The sequence below is a fragment of the Amphiura filiformis genome, chromosome 9 (genome assembly GCF_039555335.1).
Source record: "Amphiura filiformis chromosome 9, Afil_fr2py, whole genome shotgun sequence".
NCBI classification, from domain to species: Eukaryota; Metazoa; Echinodermata; class Ophiuroidea; order Amphilepidida; family Amphiuridae; genus Amphiura; species Amphiura filiformis.
In genome coordinates, this window is record NC_092636.1 from 54,532,417 (window position 1) to 54,547,915 (window position 15,499).

Genomic DNA, 15,499 nt, shown 5'->3' on the forward strand with positions numbered 1-15,499 from the left:
TGAACTACAACAGATAACACTGTGATGAAAGAGAGGATGCTCGTACCAGGGGAATTCTCTCAATATACCTGCTGCTTAAGAACTTACTACGAGTATGCTCGTCTCTCAGTATGTTTGTACACCCACAGAGTGACAGTTGAATATGTTGGGTACAAAAACTCATACCCAACAACTTGATTTCAGGTTTTAAGATACGATATAATGGTGGTTAATGAATTGTGTCATTGGAAATGAGATATTCTGCGTCTTAGTTGTCAAAAATGCATACATGTGTGCGCAGTTCTATTCATAAACATCAAGATGAAACGGTGCCTGAAAATCATAAGGGTAAACGATATTACAAAGCCATGCTAACAGAGTGGATAATTCTTTTTCTTGACTCTCTATTAAAGAGATTGGTTGTGTGGTGTGCCACTTGTCTTCTTTTAATGTCTTGTCTTTTTTTAATGTATAGACTAACCTGTTCCTTCTACTGGTTTTGTGTTCTCATATATCTGGTTGGAGAGCAACTACTAACTTATGAAAACCCCAATGGCTTTAGTGCGCAAATTAACGAAGACTGAGACAAGATTTGAAATCGTGACCTCGTGTTATCGCATATTCCTAGGGGCATGAGCTCAAACCGGTAGGCATTAATGAATATTTTAATGTACGATGCCTGTAAACTCTTTCATATGCGGGTATACATCTCGCTGTCATTATTAATCTATTAAGTTGGCTATATGCGTCAGTTTTGCCGACAATCACGGACCATAACAGTCGTGATGTTCTGATGAGCCAATCAAAACAAAATATATTAAGATTTAATTTGTAATTTATTTTGTTTGACATGCGAGTAGCATCTAGAGTATAGATATCCTGCAGATTATAACATAAAGTATCTTTAAAAAGAGCTCCGTAGGGGGTGTGTGTGGATGTATAGGGGTGTATGTGTACAGGGGTGCGTTCACTTTTGTTCAAGAATTGAAGATAACAATGTGATCATACATTCATAAAACCCTTTTTATTCTACTCCATATTTTTTTAATTCACATGATTCATTTGAGTAAAATGCTCTGCTTGAGAACTCCTTTGATAAATTACATTATAGCGCTTTCAGTATAACATCAAATAAAATTATAATAAAAACGATTACAAAATACATATAAAAGGAAAAAGCACCATCATCGTCAAATAAAGCGAGATTCGAGAGACACATTTACAGTAATCTCCATAACCCTTATAGCTTTAAGTCTGTCACTTCCCTGAAATTTAGAATATTCACCTGTAAGCGAGCCATTCTACCTGTCAAGCTTGCGCTAGCTATAACTGATACATACGATACATTCATGTTGTTTGCTTGGATTATAATGGATTCACAGCTAACGTCGGTTTCTATTTCTTGAAGGTTCTACAAAAGTATTACATACAAAATAAGATATAAATGGAAACTAGGACAAGTAAATACTAGTAGCTTGCTTTGTTGTTGAAAATGTTTAGGCGAACTTAGTAGCGTATATAAGCTTTAGCTTTGGATATAAATTGCATTTAATGAGACAACGTACCAAGTAATACACGCTTTCCAAGCAATAAGATAACCGCAAATGGCAACGTACCAAGTAATGCACGTTTTCCAAGCTTTGGATAACCGCATATGACAACGTACCAAGTAATGTACGTTTTCCAAGCTTTGGATAACCGCATATGACAACGTACCAAGTAATGTACGTTTTCCAAGCTTTGGATAACCGCATAAGACAACGTACCAAGTAATGTACGTTTTCCAAGCTTTGGATAACCGCGTATGGCAATGTACCAAGTAATGTACGTTTTCCAAGCTTTGGTGGACCGCATATGACACCTTACCAAGTAATATACGGCTTCCAATCTTTGGATAACCGCATATTACCAGTTAATGTACGCTTTCCAAGCTTTGGAAATCTCAAATGCAATCCTAAAGCATTGCTGGAAACAAAGAAACACCACTTGAAATTCCCATCTTCTAGAATCGAAATAACTTGGTTACTGTCAGTGGGTGCACTCAATTCATTTCTCTACTATGTAAATCATTGATAATGCCATACACGTATAAACAACATGGCCCTACAACTATATGACGGTGAAGAGAGCTCGATTTGTATGAGTATACACGATGAGTATAAACTACTAAATACACATAAAAGACATAAGCAAAATGTATATTATAAAGAGAAAAGTTCATGAACTACAACAGAGAGCACTGTGATGAAAGAGAGGATGCTCGTACCAGGGGAATTCTCTCAATATACCTGCTGCTTATTCAAAGAACTCACTACGAGTATGCTCGTCTCTCAGTATGTTTGTACACCCACAGAGTGACAGTTGAATATGTTGGGTACAAACACTCATACCCCACAACTTAAGGTTATATTTTAAGATGTCATAGTTGAGTGGCGGTTCGTACACATCGAAATGAAACCATGCCCTAAAATCATAAAATAAGAGGGAAAGACGTTGGAAAGCTATACTAACAGAGTGCCTAACTATCTTTCCTTGACATTTTGACCATACTCTCTATTGATATGTGAGTCAGAGTCATGATTCGAAATCGTGACCTCGTGTTACCTCGTATTCCCAGGCTAAAATCAGCCTCGATCAAAACATACCAAATTATACATAATCATTAATTTCTATAAACCGACTATCCTTGAAATATTTGTCAGTACATCTAAAAATCAATTCAAACACAATGAGTTTAACGTAGCTACATGTAGATGAGCACTCCTAACGGAAATAAGAATTCACAGAAATCGACTGAAGTGGACTTCAGGTGCCGATATCGAGCGAGCATTTCTAAAACTAGTGGGAAATGAGACTCGATGTTGTTATTTTTTGTAGCGTAGTACATAGGGCCTTATTCGTTTTTGTAGAAAGAAAACAACTTCATTGAGCTAGTTGAAATCCATACACCCCCTATGGAAACATGACCTTAATCTATCACACAAAGAGTGCGTATTTCAAACGAGGTTTACCTGAATTTGTGACTCCATTTGACAATGTTTGAAATCTACATCCCTATCTGTGGGGGATTAAGGTCATGTCGTCCGTAGGGGGTGTGTATTTCATCTAAAAAAGCCCATTGTGGAACTCTCAAGAGTAAGGTAGCCTAGATGTATGGAATTGATAATAAGAAGATGTGGAAAGTCTGTTGCCTCTATTATCGTATACGAAGTTGAATGATTCGTGGGAGGTGGCGTAATAGAATTACAACAAGTAAAATCAACATCACTAAAGTAGGGACTCTATCTATTCTTCTATCTAAGAACTCATTTGGCAATTTGAATATTACTGGAACTGTACGCAGGAGCCAAGTGGTTTTAGTGTGATATTATTTGCGATCTTAAGAACGTCCAAAATTTCAGAAAAGACTTGGTGTGGACGAACAAAAATAGCATTGTAGATAAGTCAGTATTACACACATGTGATATTTAATGAAGTGCAAGACATCATCACTAACAGTAAAACACTGAACGTCATCAGTAAATGGGTTACTTCGCCATTAACTCCTCAAAGTCTCCCTCCCAGGGTATGTGCTGCATGTATCAAGCTAGGCATTCATGAATATTTTAATGTACGATGCCAGTAAACTCTTTCATATGCGGGTATAAATCTCGCTGTCATTATTAATCTATTAAGTTGGCTATACGCTTTCTTGTCCTTGCGTGTCTCAGCTTTGCCGACAATCACGGACCATAACAGTCGTGATGTTCTGATGAGCCAATCAAAACAAAATATATTAAGATTTAATTTGTAATTTATCTGACATGCCAGTTAGCATGTACAGTATAGATATCCAGATTATATTTTAAAAAGTGTCTCGATCACCAGAGCTCCTTATTGGTGTGTTTGGATGTGGGATGTGTAGGGGTGTATGTGTACAGGTATGAGTTGTTCAAGTTGTGCAAGAAATGAAGACAACAATGAGTCGTGATCATACATTCATAAAACACTTTTTAGTCTACCCCATCTTTTTTAAACTCACATGATTCATTTTAGTCAAATGCTCTGCTTAAGAATTCTTTTGATAAATTACCTTGTAGCACTTTCAATATAATAACATCAAATAAAATTATAATAAAAATGATTACGAATACATGTAAAAAGAAAAAGAGCACCATCGACGTCAAACAAAGCAAGATTTGAGCGACACATTTACAGTAATCTCCATAACCCTTATATCTGTAAAGTCTGCCTCTTCTAAGAAATTTAGAATATATTCACCAGTAAGCGAGCCATTATACCTGTCCAACTTGCGCTACAATCTCCGAGTGTTGAATAAGAGTACCTTGTCTATTATATAGCTGTATCTATATGGGTATAGCTGATACCAACGATACAATCATGCCGTTTGCTTGAACAATATTCTTTGCTTGGATTCACAACAAATTTCGACTTCTATCCCTTCCATATAAGGTTCTACCAGATCATTACATATATACAAAATAAGTTATAACTACGACAGGATAACCGCATATGACAACGTACCAAGTAATGTACGCTTTCCAAGCTTTGGATGACCGCATATGACAACGTACCAAGTAATGTACGTTTTCCAAGATTTGGATAACCGCATTAGACAATGTACCAAGTAATGTACGTTTTCCAAGATTTGGATGACCGCATGATAACGTACCAAGTAATGTTCGTTTTCCAAGCTTTGGATAACCGCATATGACAACGTACCAAGTAATGTACGCTTTCCAAGATTTGGATGACCGCATATGACAACGTACCAAGTAATGTACGTTTTCAAGATTTGGATAACCGCATGACAACGTACCAAGTAATGTACGTTTTCAAAGATTTGGATAACCGCATACTGACAACGTACCAAGTGATGTACGTTTTCCAAGATTTGGATAACCGCATTAGACAATGTACCAAGTAATGTACGTTTTCCAAGATTTGGATGACCGCATGACAACGTGCCAAGTAATGTACGCTTTCCAAGATTTGGATAACCGTATATGACAACGTACCAAGTAATGTACGTTTTCAAGATTTGGATAACCGCATATGACAACGTACCAAGTAATGTACGCTTTGCAAGATTTGGATGACCGCATATGACAACGTACCAAGTAATGTACGCTTTCCAAGCTTTGAATAACCGCATTATGACAACGTATCAAGTAATGTACGTTTTCCATTCTTTGGATGACCGCATATGACAACGTACCAAGTAATGTACGTTTTCAAGATTTGGATAACCGCATATGACAACGTACCAAGTAATGTACGTTTTTCAAGATTTGGATAACCGCATGACAACGTACCAAGTAATGTACGTTTCCCAATATTTGGATAACCGTATATGACAACTTACCAAATAATGTACGTTTTCCAAGATTTGGATAACCGCATATGATAATGTACCAAGTAATGTACGTTTCCCAAGCTTTGGATAACCGATTATGACAACGTACCAAGTAATCTACGTTTCCCAAGCTTTGGATAACCGCATATGACAATGTACCAAGTAATGTACGTTTCCCAATGGATAACCGCACAGGACAACGTAAGTAATGTACGTTTCCCAAGCTTTGGATAACCGCAAATGACAACGTACCAAGTAATGTACGTTTTCCAATCTTTGGATAACCGCATATGACAACGTACCAAGTAATGTACGCTTTCCAAGCTCGCGCTTAACAAATCTAGTTTTCTATAATGTTAACTATATATGCACAGCACTCCCGACAGTTTTACATTGATTTGATTTTGCTTATAGCTAAATCGTTCATAAATTTCTCAACTAAGCTTAAAAACACATTTCAGATCAAAATATCTCAACAAATCTAAATTTCAGTATCAAAGTGAGTGTCATCGTAACCACTATATAGATAGAGAGACATCACCTTTAATATATCCCTACTTGGGAGAAACATTAGGTCGTTCACTTTGAAGTCATTTTAAAATTGCCATTTTGTTGTTTAATACTCGAAAGTGGCTCATTTATCATAAAATAATTTCTAAAAATTGAACATCAATAGTTCTTCCAACTTAACCCCTCCTCGCATGTAGGATACTAACAGCATACTAAATGTCATATTGTTTTACTTATATATGTGGCATTTGTTTGCAAGGTGCATTGACATGTCTAGCGTTGGTACATCAAAACAACGAAATTAAGTATTTTGTGGTCATATTTCAAATTTACTTGACATTTTGCCGTCAAAATCTGCAGCCAAATACATAACATTTGTATTCCTATCCTGCATCCATACATTGCTCTTAAGCTTTGTTTCACCTATCATAGGAACACATAAACGCTATTATATCGTAAGCTTTTAGAAACAGCAGATACGCGATACGATTTTCTAATTAGTTAATGCAGGTGCAGAACGTACAAATTATTCATCAAGACTTGTCTATAAATGCCACCGTCACTGGTCCGCGCAAATATGTCATGCAAGCATCCAGCTACTGTTTTCATGTTCATGATGTTTGCTAATTATTTTAATCTACACCATGTACACAATACACAGATGTAGTCTCTGCTTGTTTTAACCTAAGGCTATGTGGCACTTGGGAGACTCTGTTTAAACATTTAACATGAAGAGTGCATTTCTTAGCATTATACAAATACATTTAACATCAAGAGTGCATTTCTTAGCATTATACAAATTGAATGTTCTTAACGTTCATCGTTCGCTTTACGTTTAGAATAATTTACTAGTATATGCAACCCAATTCAATTCATAAATTGTGTTGGGGTTTTATGACATATATTCAGGAATATTGTTTGTTACAAGAGAAATGAAGGTTTGATGTTAGATAGACAGTCAGTAGACGTATCAAAGGCATTTTGGTATAGAGGACATCAGTATATAGGTACGTATTCATTGTATTAAACGGTAAGTAATAACGTTACCAACACAAGTAGATAAGTAAGTCGGTATGGAGGTCTTTAGACAATACAGAATTCGGTATAGTCGCGAATTTCCAATCGCCAGAAGGAGGTCTGGCCCTAACCCTAATCTAACTCTCACTCTGACTATAACCTCACCCTTAACCCTCTACCTTCCGGCGATTGGGAATCTAACCCTAACTCTAACCCTAACTACATTTCGGTGATAATTGTAAATCAGTGTTTACCGCGCAGAATTGCAGAAAATAGATATGGTAGATATTATTATGTATTTACAAGGACAAGTGAGAGTGAGAGTCTTACTTATGTGTGTGCAGGCAACATTCTTACAGTTCCAAAATTGAGGTTCTCTGGTCCAAATATAATAATCGGTCGCTAGTCCGAAATTGTAAGTGTTTGGGGTTATGGTTAGGTAAGTGTTCGGGTTATGCTTAGGGTTAGGATACAATTGCGGTTATGATTAGTCTGTTTGGGTTAGTGTAAGGATTAGAGTACTAGCAAACTAAGAACATGAAGAATGCGCCTTCCATTATAATGTCGATCCACATAAAATGTGAATTTACAAAACAATATGCAATTCAGTCTTGGCTGCGAACTACACCATGTATATACACTGTACATCTCTAGTTTTGTTTTTACTTCCATGTCTAATTTGCAGGTTTTCAGGTCAGTTTATAATTCCATAAGCTAGAGGGATTACGCAGATGTCGATCGATTCTAAATAACGCTGCTGAAGGCGAAACACTATTACCATCTCTAGCTATACGTCCAAAACAAAACATATGTCGTCAAGCAATGCACAAAAAAGTTGAATATCGGGTAAAACAGATTGCTTATGATAATGTATATCTATGGTGCAAAATATAACACTGTCTTGTCATGCTACTGATAAAACAATAAGACAATAATTTTATGAATAGAAACACTATAGAGGCACAGGCTGGAGATAATATTGTCTATATGGTGTAGCTTTTAGGTATTCAACATTAGAGATGGACGCCATTTTGAATCACAGCAACCAGAGGCAAGTTAACTTGGTTTATTATCAATGTGTAATGCACACACATAAGGAGACTATTAGCGGCATCAGATGCAGGATTAAGATCTCGCAAACTCAAAAGAGCTAGCTAGGGCATTGGGGATTATTTTATTGAAAATAAAATCACAGAGATTTATGATAGAGTTTATGAAAACAAACTAGTACAAGATGTTGCTTTAACATTTTATAATAATTGATTCAACCGTTGTATAATATAAAGACGTATCCACAAAGAAATCAAGTATAAGAAAACAGAGTAGGTAGATGGCTAGCTAGATGCTATCAGGTGAGTGATTGAACTCATGTCATCCTAGGAAAAGAAATTGAATTGATTGTTGGATTGATTACTGTACTGCTGTCTCAGCACTAAAGGGACATCGTTAAGACATTTTCAACGGGATGCTTTTCATACTGAGTAAACGGTTGTTTAATGTATGCTTCACACGTTGAAATAGATTGAGGCGGACGACAACCACTGTCTCTCTAGGTCATGTTATTACGGGATATTTATTAGTTTTGTAGCAAGTAAGACAAGCAAATTACTATGCATCCTCACAACACACAATTATCATTAACACTCATACTGTCCTGGATTTGTTGTTCCTTTTACACAACGCAATGATGGTGATGAACCTGGTGAAAGATGTTGGAATCTCTGGTTATTAGTTATGAGTTTATATATCCGCGGCTCTAGTGATGACGAACTGGGTCTAATTAGAATACAATGACATGCTGACTGATTGACGAGGATGAGGAATAAGGAACTGTATAATATGAGCCCTGGTGGGAGAGGGTAAAATTGAGGGAGAGCCGAAAGGGGGGGGGGGGCAAGCAATTGGCAAGCTGAGAGGGGGGAGCGATTTTGGCACACATTCATGGGCGCCTTTTAAATTAACTGCTCTCGAAAGGCTTAGGAAAACAGTACGGAAACGCTTAGATATGCCTTTTCACAACATATATCTAGACCATTTAAGGTTTACAAATTGGGATCCTAAAAATTGGCATACGCAAAGGGGGGGCAAATATTTTTTGGCGGGCCGAGAGTGGGGGAAGCGATTTTTGGCAGGCCGAGGAGGGAGCAATCAGTTTTTGGCAAGCCATTCACACTTTTGCGGTTTCAATTTCAAGTTGGCTTCCTGCAGTCTGTAAAACATTATATATTTGAAGTCTTGCAATTTCATCATTTTTTGTTGAACTACCGTAAACCACCACGTCATCTAGATACAGGAGCAAGATCTCGTAGTTCAATCCACGAAAGACAGTCTCCATAAGGCGGGAAAATGTAGCTGGAGCGTTACACAATCCAAACGGCATTACACGCTACTGATAGAGTCCACTTCTGACTGCAAATGCTGATTTCTCGGCAGTTTCTGGGTCGAGTTCTACTTGCCAGTATCCAGAACACAGATCCAGCGTGGAATAACATTCCGCACCAGCTAAGGAGTCTAGAGTGTCCTGGATGCGGGAAATAGGGTATGCATCCTTCTTGGTTTCTTTGTTTAAGCGGCGATAATCAACGCAAAATCTCTGTGTCCCATCCTTCTTGGCCACCAACACCACATCATCATCATCATCATTATTATTTACACTTTTATATTTGTGTTGTGGTGGTGATTGACCAATTCATCAAATACTAAACCAATAAAAAAATCACGTAATGCTCCTTTAAAAGCAATTGCAACAAACTAGCAAAATGTCGAACCGCCAAGTATCACTCCAATACGTCAATTCGCAACATTCTATATCTCCTAGAGCTTATCTTATAAAAATATAAATGCAATAACGACTAGCTTTGTTTTAACATATGTGAGTGTATGTCAGAACAGGCGGGTCAGTGACCGACAGCTACAGTGAGCATTAAATTACACTCAGCAGTAGATCAAGTTGGTATCTTCTCTATTTCAAAATAAATTAATCAAATATCAAAATACTCAACAGATTATAATTCAGTACTTAGTATATCATCAAAACATATCTATTTGTGCCGCAAATTATTAACTTATTCATCCTTTCTCCCCCTCACTCCCTCACTCGTTCGCTCACCCCTCCTCAGTCACTCACTTACCCTCTCCCCACCCACCCCTCTCTCTAACACACACATACAAACGCACCCCCTCCCTTTACCTGTTGTAAGGTTTATAATACATGGCGTTGCTGGTATCGGAAAAAGTACCTTACTGTCTCCATTGATTGATATTAATCAAACAAGAGGAAATACATTATATTACCTTTATTACGCAATGATGTGGTAATTAGTCTTGAGACAAATTACTTTAGCTGGTAATGGAAAAAGTACCTTATGATCCTCATCGATTATTATACTGTGTTTCCTATGCAAGATCGTCATAATTGCTATACTTAAAAAAACGCACACCTTCTACACTAACGCGTAAGTCCTGAGACAAATCCCTGCTGCAAGGTTGATGGTACAGGAAAAGTACCTTATATTGATTGAATATGTGGGTTCCTTGATGCAATGATAGGTCTACTGCACACATCAACACACCCCACCCACTTACACACCCACCCCACCCACCCCTATACACACACACCCCCACATGCAGGCCATGCACCCCAACTACTTTACTGTTACGTAATGATACGTTTTGAGTGTTGCAACTGGCATCCGTTGCACATCCGGATAATGGAAAATGTACCTTATAATCTGTTTGATAATACATGGAGAAAATGCACTCACTCACTACACATTTATAAACACTCACACTCTGTGAACAAATAAATATACCCTTGCATTACAGTTACGTAATTTAATGGGTTTGGAGTGTTAGAACTAAACGATCCATAATGCATGGCGTATGGTTTGGAAAAAAGTATAATGTACTTGTATGACTTTCATTGATTACACGTGTAAGCAAACTATACACACCTAAACGCACCCCCTACCTGGCTACCCACCACCGTAATCACGCCTACATCCCCACATACCCCCAAACAAACCCACACACCTTTTTTGCAATGTGTTTTAGTATTCCCTGCTACACCCCACCTCACACATGCCCTTCATACACTCCTACAGAACATTCAGCGTAATACCAGAAGTTTTTTCAAAAAAGTAAGACTATGTTGGAGAATTCTGATACTTCATTTCAAAGTTACAAACACTTTTCATTTATGTTTTAGATTGAGCACGAATAAAAGAATACGAAACACTGTGTGAAAGCTAGTAACTGTAATGTGATGCTTTTTTCAAAATTATTATACCTCACTGCGCAACAGTTTGACCGCCCTAATGTCTATAAACATTGTCTGCAATCGCGCAGGGGATAACAAAATTACTATTCGTCTTCAGTAGATAGCAAGAAGGTGTAGTGGTCATCAAATCAATATCCGTCCGTAAAGATGAGTTTTCAAACAATAACTTGTAAATTGCGAATGTACAATTGACTTCGATACATTGTACGTGTAACATGATACGTCTAGTTACAGTAATATAATCCCCATGGCGCAGAGTACACACAATTTCATCAAAATCTCAGTAGCGCTGATACTATTGCAACTTGAACTATAATTGCGACCCTAGTAGCGACAACTCGCAGGCCTGCTGAGCCCCTTATTTCTAGCTTTGATAACACACAGATATGTACTATTTATTCAGCTCTTTAGCAATGATGATGATGACATGACTTTAAAGACTTTCATGATGTATGAGAATCCGACGTCTTTACAGCCATATTCATATCATAAAGATCATATTGAATTATATGTTGAAGATGATGAACGTATGTGGATAATAAGAGGTTTCTCAAGTCAATAATGTCCGTCGCTCTCAGCCACATATAATGACCCAGATGAATCTCGAAAAGGTTAACGCGTCTTAAAGATGGGTTTTTTCCTCTCTCTCTCTCAACACCATCTTCTTTGCAGCAGTATGGAGTGATATCCATATTCAAAACAAATCGAAATTTTCATCAATAAACTTGATCGTGCTTTATGGGTTACAAAAACAAGCGATTTGTAAGTTTCAGAATAGGTTTTTTTTGGCCATTCGTGTTTCATGTAAAGCATCTGCATAGCTTTTGAGCGTCAACAAATGTACTTCTTCGATAAAAAAAAATAGTGCAAGTATAACACACAAATTATCTGTGCCAAAATATGTGGTCTTCATATCTAAGATATGTGCCATATTTATATCGGCTCATATTCTGCAACGATACCATACGATACATTGTTGCACCACAGCATCTCTTGACTCCTTTAAACGCTAGATGAGAGAATCCGCGATGTGCAGCATGCCATGAAGCTGAAAGACTTCACAATTAATTAAATCATCCCAATTAACTTGAGTATTGCGTGTGTACCACGTTTTCCTTCCTGCCAGAATATATTTTACACCATCACTTCAAACATTATAACAAACTATCTTCAGATGCCACAAATGCTTACCTCTATTATAATAATCGTCATAATAATCCATATATTCCCTTTCTAGCTCCTCGTCAGTTGTTTGACCAATCGACAGCGAAGCAGAAGCTCCATCTTCTTCCTCACCGTGTTCAGACATGGATATAAATTTCTATCATCCGTCTTCTTTCTCTTTTCGTCTTCTTCTTCTATATCCTCTTCACAAGCACAATTATTTAGTCTTCCGATCATACATCCAAGCCGTGTGGTATATAGATGATAACTTTTCACTCCGGTAAAAGACAATGCGTAAATGTATACCAACCTAACTCTATGCGTAAAGCTAAAAGTTCACTTGAGTTGACTCGCCGGCCGGCTACGTAGCATTATCTTTCCTCAAGGGTTGAAATCATTAAAGGTATATAATAGGTTATAATTCTGGTCAGGCATGTCTGTGTCAATGCTATGATGGATGAAAACAGTAAAGCCTGAGATGGACGGATGAACTTGACTTCGTGACTGAGAAGTGTTGATGATAGTGATGATGATGACGTCAGCAAGGTCAGAGCATCCTAGGGTGTCTTCTCAACACCAAGATCAGGGTTAATGACTATAATATAATAGCTCTTTACACCCTTTTCGGGCCGACGTCAAATCAGATGACAGTATTTAAATTATTTTGAATCCAAAAATGTGTCAAAATTTCGCTTAAACGAGAGCGTATGACCGCGATATAAAAAATTTATTTACATGAGTACAAACATTCCTCGGATTTGCTCAGTGATCCTTATAATTTGCTTACAAATTGTTGAAACAATTTTATAGTCAGTGATCCAGTATATGAAGCAAGCATCGTATTACAAAAAGACTAGTCGCGGCTTGTTTGAAGACTAGCCTGGGTTCGTTCATCAAGCGTTAGCTTCATTAATGCGTAAGATTAGTTTCATTAAACAAGCATGAATTGAGCCATCTTTAAAGGTTACTGTCATAATATATGTATATACACAATATATTGGTATTAATATTGATGAATATCTAATGCATCATTTAGGCCAATTTAGGTAAATCCAAACACTACTAAGGTAACTCTTTAAAGGGGTTACTAGCACTTTTACGATATGAACTATAGTGAAATTAAATTGCTTAATTCTCACTATAAACATTGATCCAGTCTATCACTAATGAATTCACTCCAGTTAAAAACCAAATTTTACTGGCGAATGATAATCGGAGCTTACCGAACAGTCCTTAATTTTTCATTAAATGTCGATAAAACGTTTCACCAAAACACACTTTACTTTAAAATATATAAAAACAAGGCATTCCATTACATCACTTAATGAATTATGTCAAAACTATTGTAAAACTGAAAAAAAAAAAAACAGATGATATAACACAGATATATTTTGAATGTCGATATAGTCAAGTATATATTAATGAGCCTATTATACTACAAGCCAGCAAAACATCTTTATTTTCCAATGAATATATGCCTATTCCTTAAGTTTGCTTCTAGTTCGAACATGAATCACTAACATATTATTTATTTACAAAGTATATGTGTTACTGTAAGCTATATTATAATAAGGATACATTATAAATCACGAGTGATAAAATTCAGATGTTTTACATCAGTACAGATTTTTCTCCAGTACCATGAGATAAAGTTACAATATATCCATCAAGCGATCTTTTCATCTGCGTCTTCACGGCTCATCTTTGGCTCATCTCAGACCACGTCCTTTTACTATACAAAGCCAAGTTTGGGCACACGGGGGTATTACTGACGTTCAAATTGACCATCAGATACCTTGGCTCTGAAGCCACTGAAACATACGTCAGATGAACGCATTAGTCAAAACCATCCTAATGACCGGAGGATGAGATGTTTGTAATGGATCTTCGCGTCAAAGTCCATCCGTGATTGTTAAATGTTACAGGACACATACCCTCGGGGTCGATGATATTGATATCGGATGTGTACATAATTTTGCAGCGATTCTAGATTAGGTTGCTCTTTAAAAACAGTGCTATTTTTAAATCAGGCTGACCACACACATTAAAGATGGGCGCCCAATATCGAATTACAAAAACAAGTAAATACATGTCAACATTTACGGTATTCTATATTATATAATAGCGAAGTTTTGCTCACAATTTGTATCTCAAGTGTGACGCATTCCGCGTTATAAACATGTACATGCGTCAGAATCAGCTGGGGACAATTAATATTACTATATATATAATATACATAATACCAATGACGATCGTCGTCGCAGTCATCTAGGGCCTTAAGGTGTATCATCTAAAAGTTAATTTTTACAGCACAGCTTTTCTTTCTTGATATTAACCCAAATGCAAATGAATCATGTATACACCTGTATATCTCTGATAAGACACAATGCACAATTTATTTTCTATGCGTAACATATCTTTGCGAAAGCATACCATTCAACATAAATGATGAAGCAAAGTAGACTTTCCTGCCCGGGCTTTCCTGTCTCCGAATATCCTCACAAAACGTCATAGTGCTCGACTTTCATTTCGTTAAACCACTTTTCCTCTTCCTCTTCTTTCTCTTCTTCGTCCTGACATTCTCCTCCACAATATGCCCACGTTTCTCTCCTTACTTTCATCGTCCAGTCATCATCGTCATCGCAATCTTCATCATCATCGTCATCATCACCATCGTTAGCAGAGGATGATTTAAGGAAGCCCCAACATGCACTGTAAAAGTGTTCTCACTTGAGTTTCAACTGCCACTTTACTTTTCAAATCCCATTGAACTCTGTGCAAAAGATGTTGTTTTAGAATTGCCCGTGTCGTCATTAATTGGTCGATTTCAGATCGTTAGCAGGCATCGTCAAAACAAACACAATCACTATCGTCGCTGTCATCATTCTTGGACTTCATTATCAAATTTAACATTTGACGTGGCAGAAACCGGCAATGGTAAGATTACGTAACTATCAATATATTCATCACCACCATCATCCCACCATCATTACAGTTTATCAATTTAAATACAAATATTACGCTTCATTCAAGTACCTCTCTATTTAACCAAGTTCGACTTTTTTCTCAGCCCCACATGCCACATAAGGAGCCAACTGAGAGGTATATGGCAAGGAACATAACATCCCGCGAGCGATAGATCACATCACATGTGATTCCCCATTATCCAGAGATAACTCTTATTTTCTTCATAT

General features: G+C 37.1%; 1 protein-coding gene across 2 annotated transcripts in view; it reads right to left on the minus strand.

Annotated features, from left to right (window-relative positions):
• The window catches only part of LOC140161180 (proteolipid protein DM gamma-like), a 170,156-nt gene that overhangs the window by 129,872 nt on the left and 24,785 nt on the right, over positions 1-15,499 (minus strand). The window contains exon 1 of one of the 2 annotated variants that reach the window (XM_072184628.1): positions 12,333-12,726. The exons of the other annotated variant lie outside the window; for it this stretch is intronic. Within the exon in view, the coding sequence (XP_072040729.1) occupies positions 12,333-12,450 (118 nt within the window). The 5' untranslated portion in view covers positions 12,451-12,726. Of the gene's footprint in view, positions 1-12,332; positions 12,727-15,499 lie in introns of those variants that run through there. 2 annotated transcript variants of the gene reach the window in all.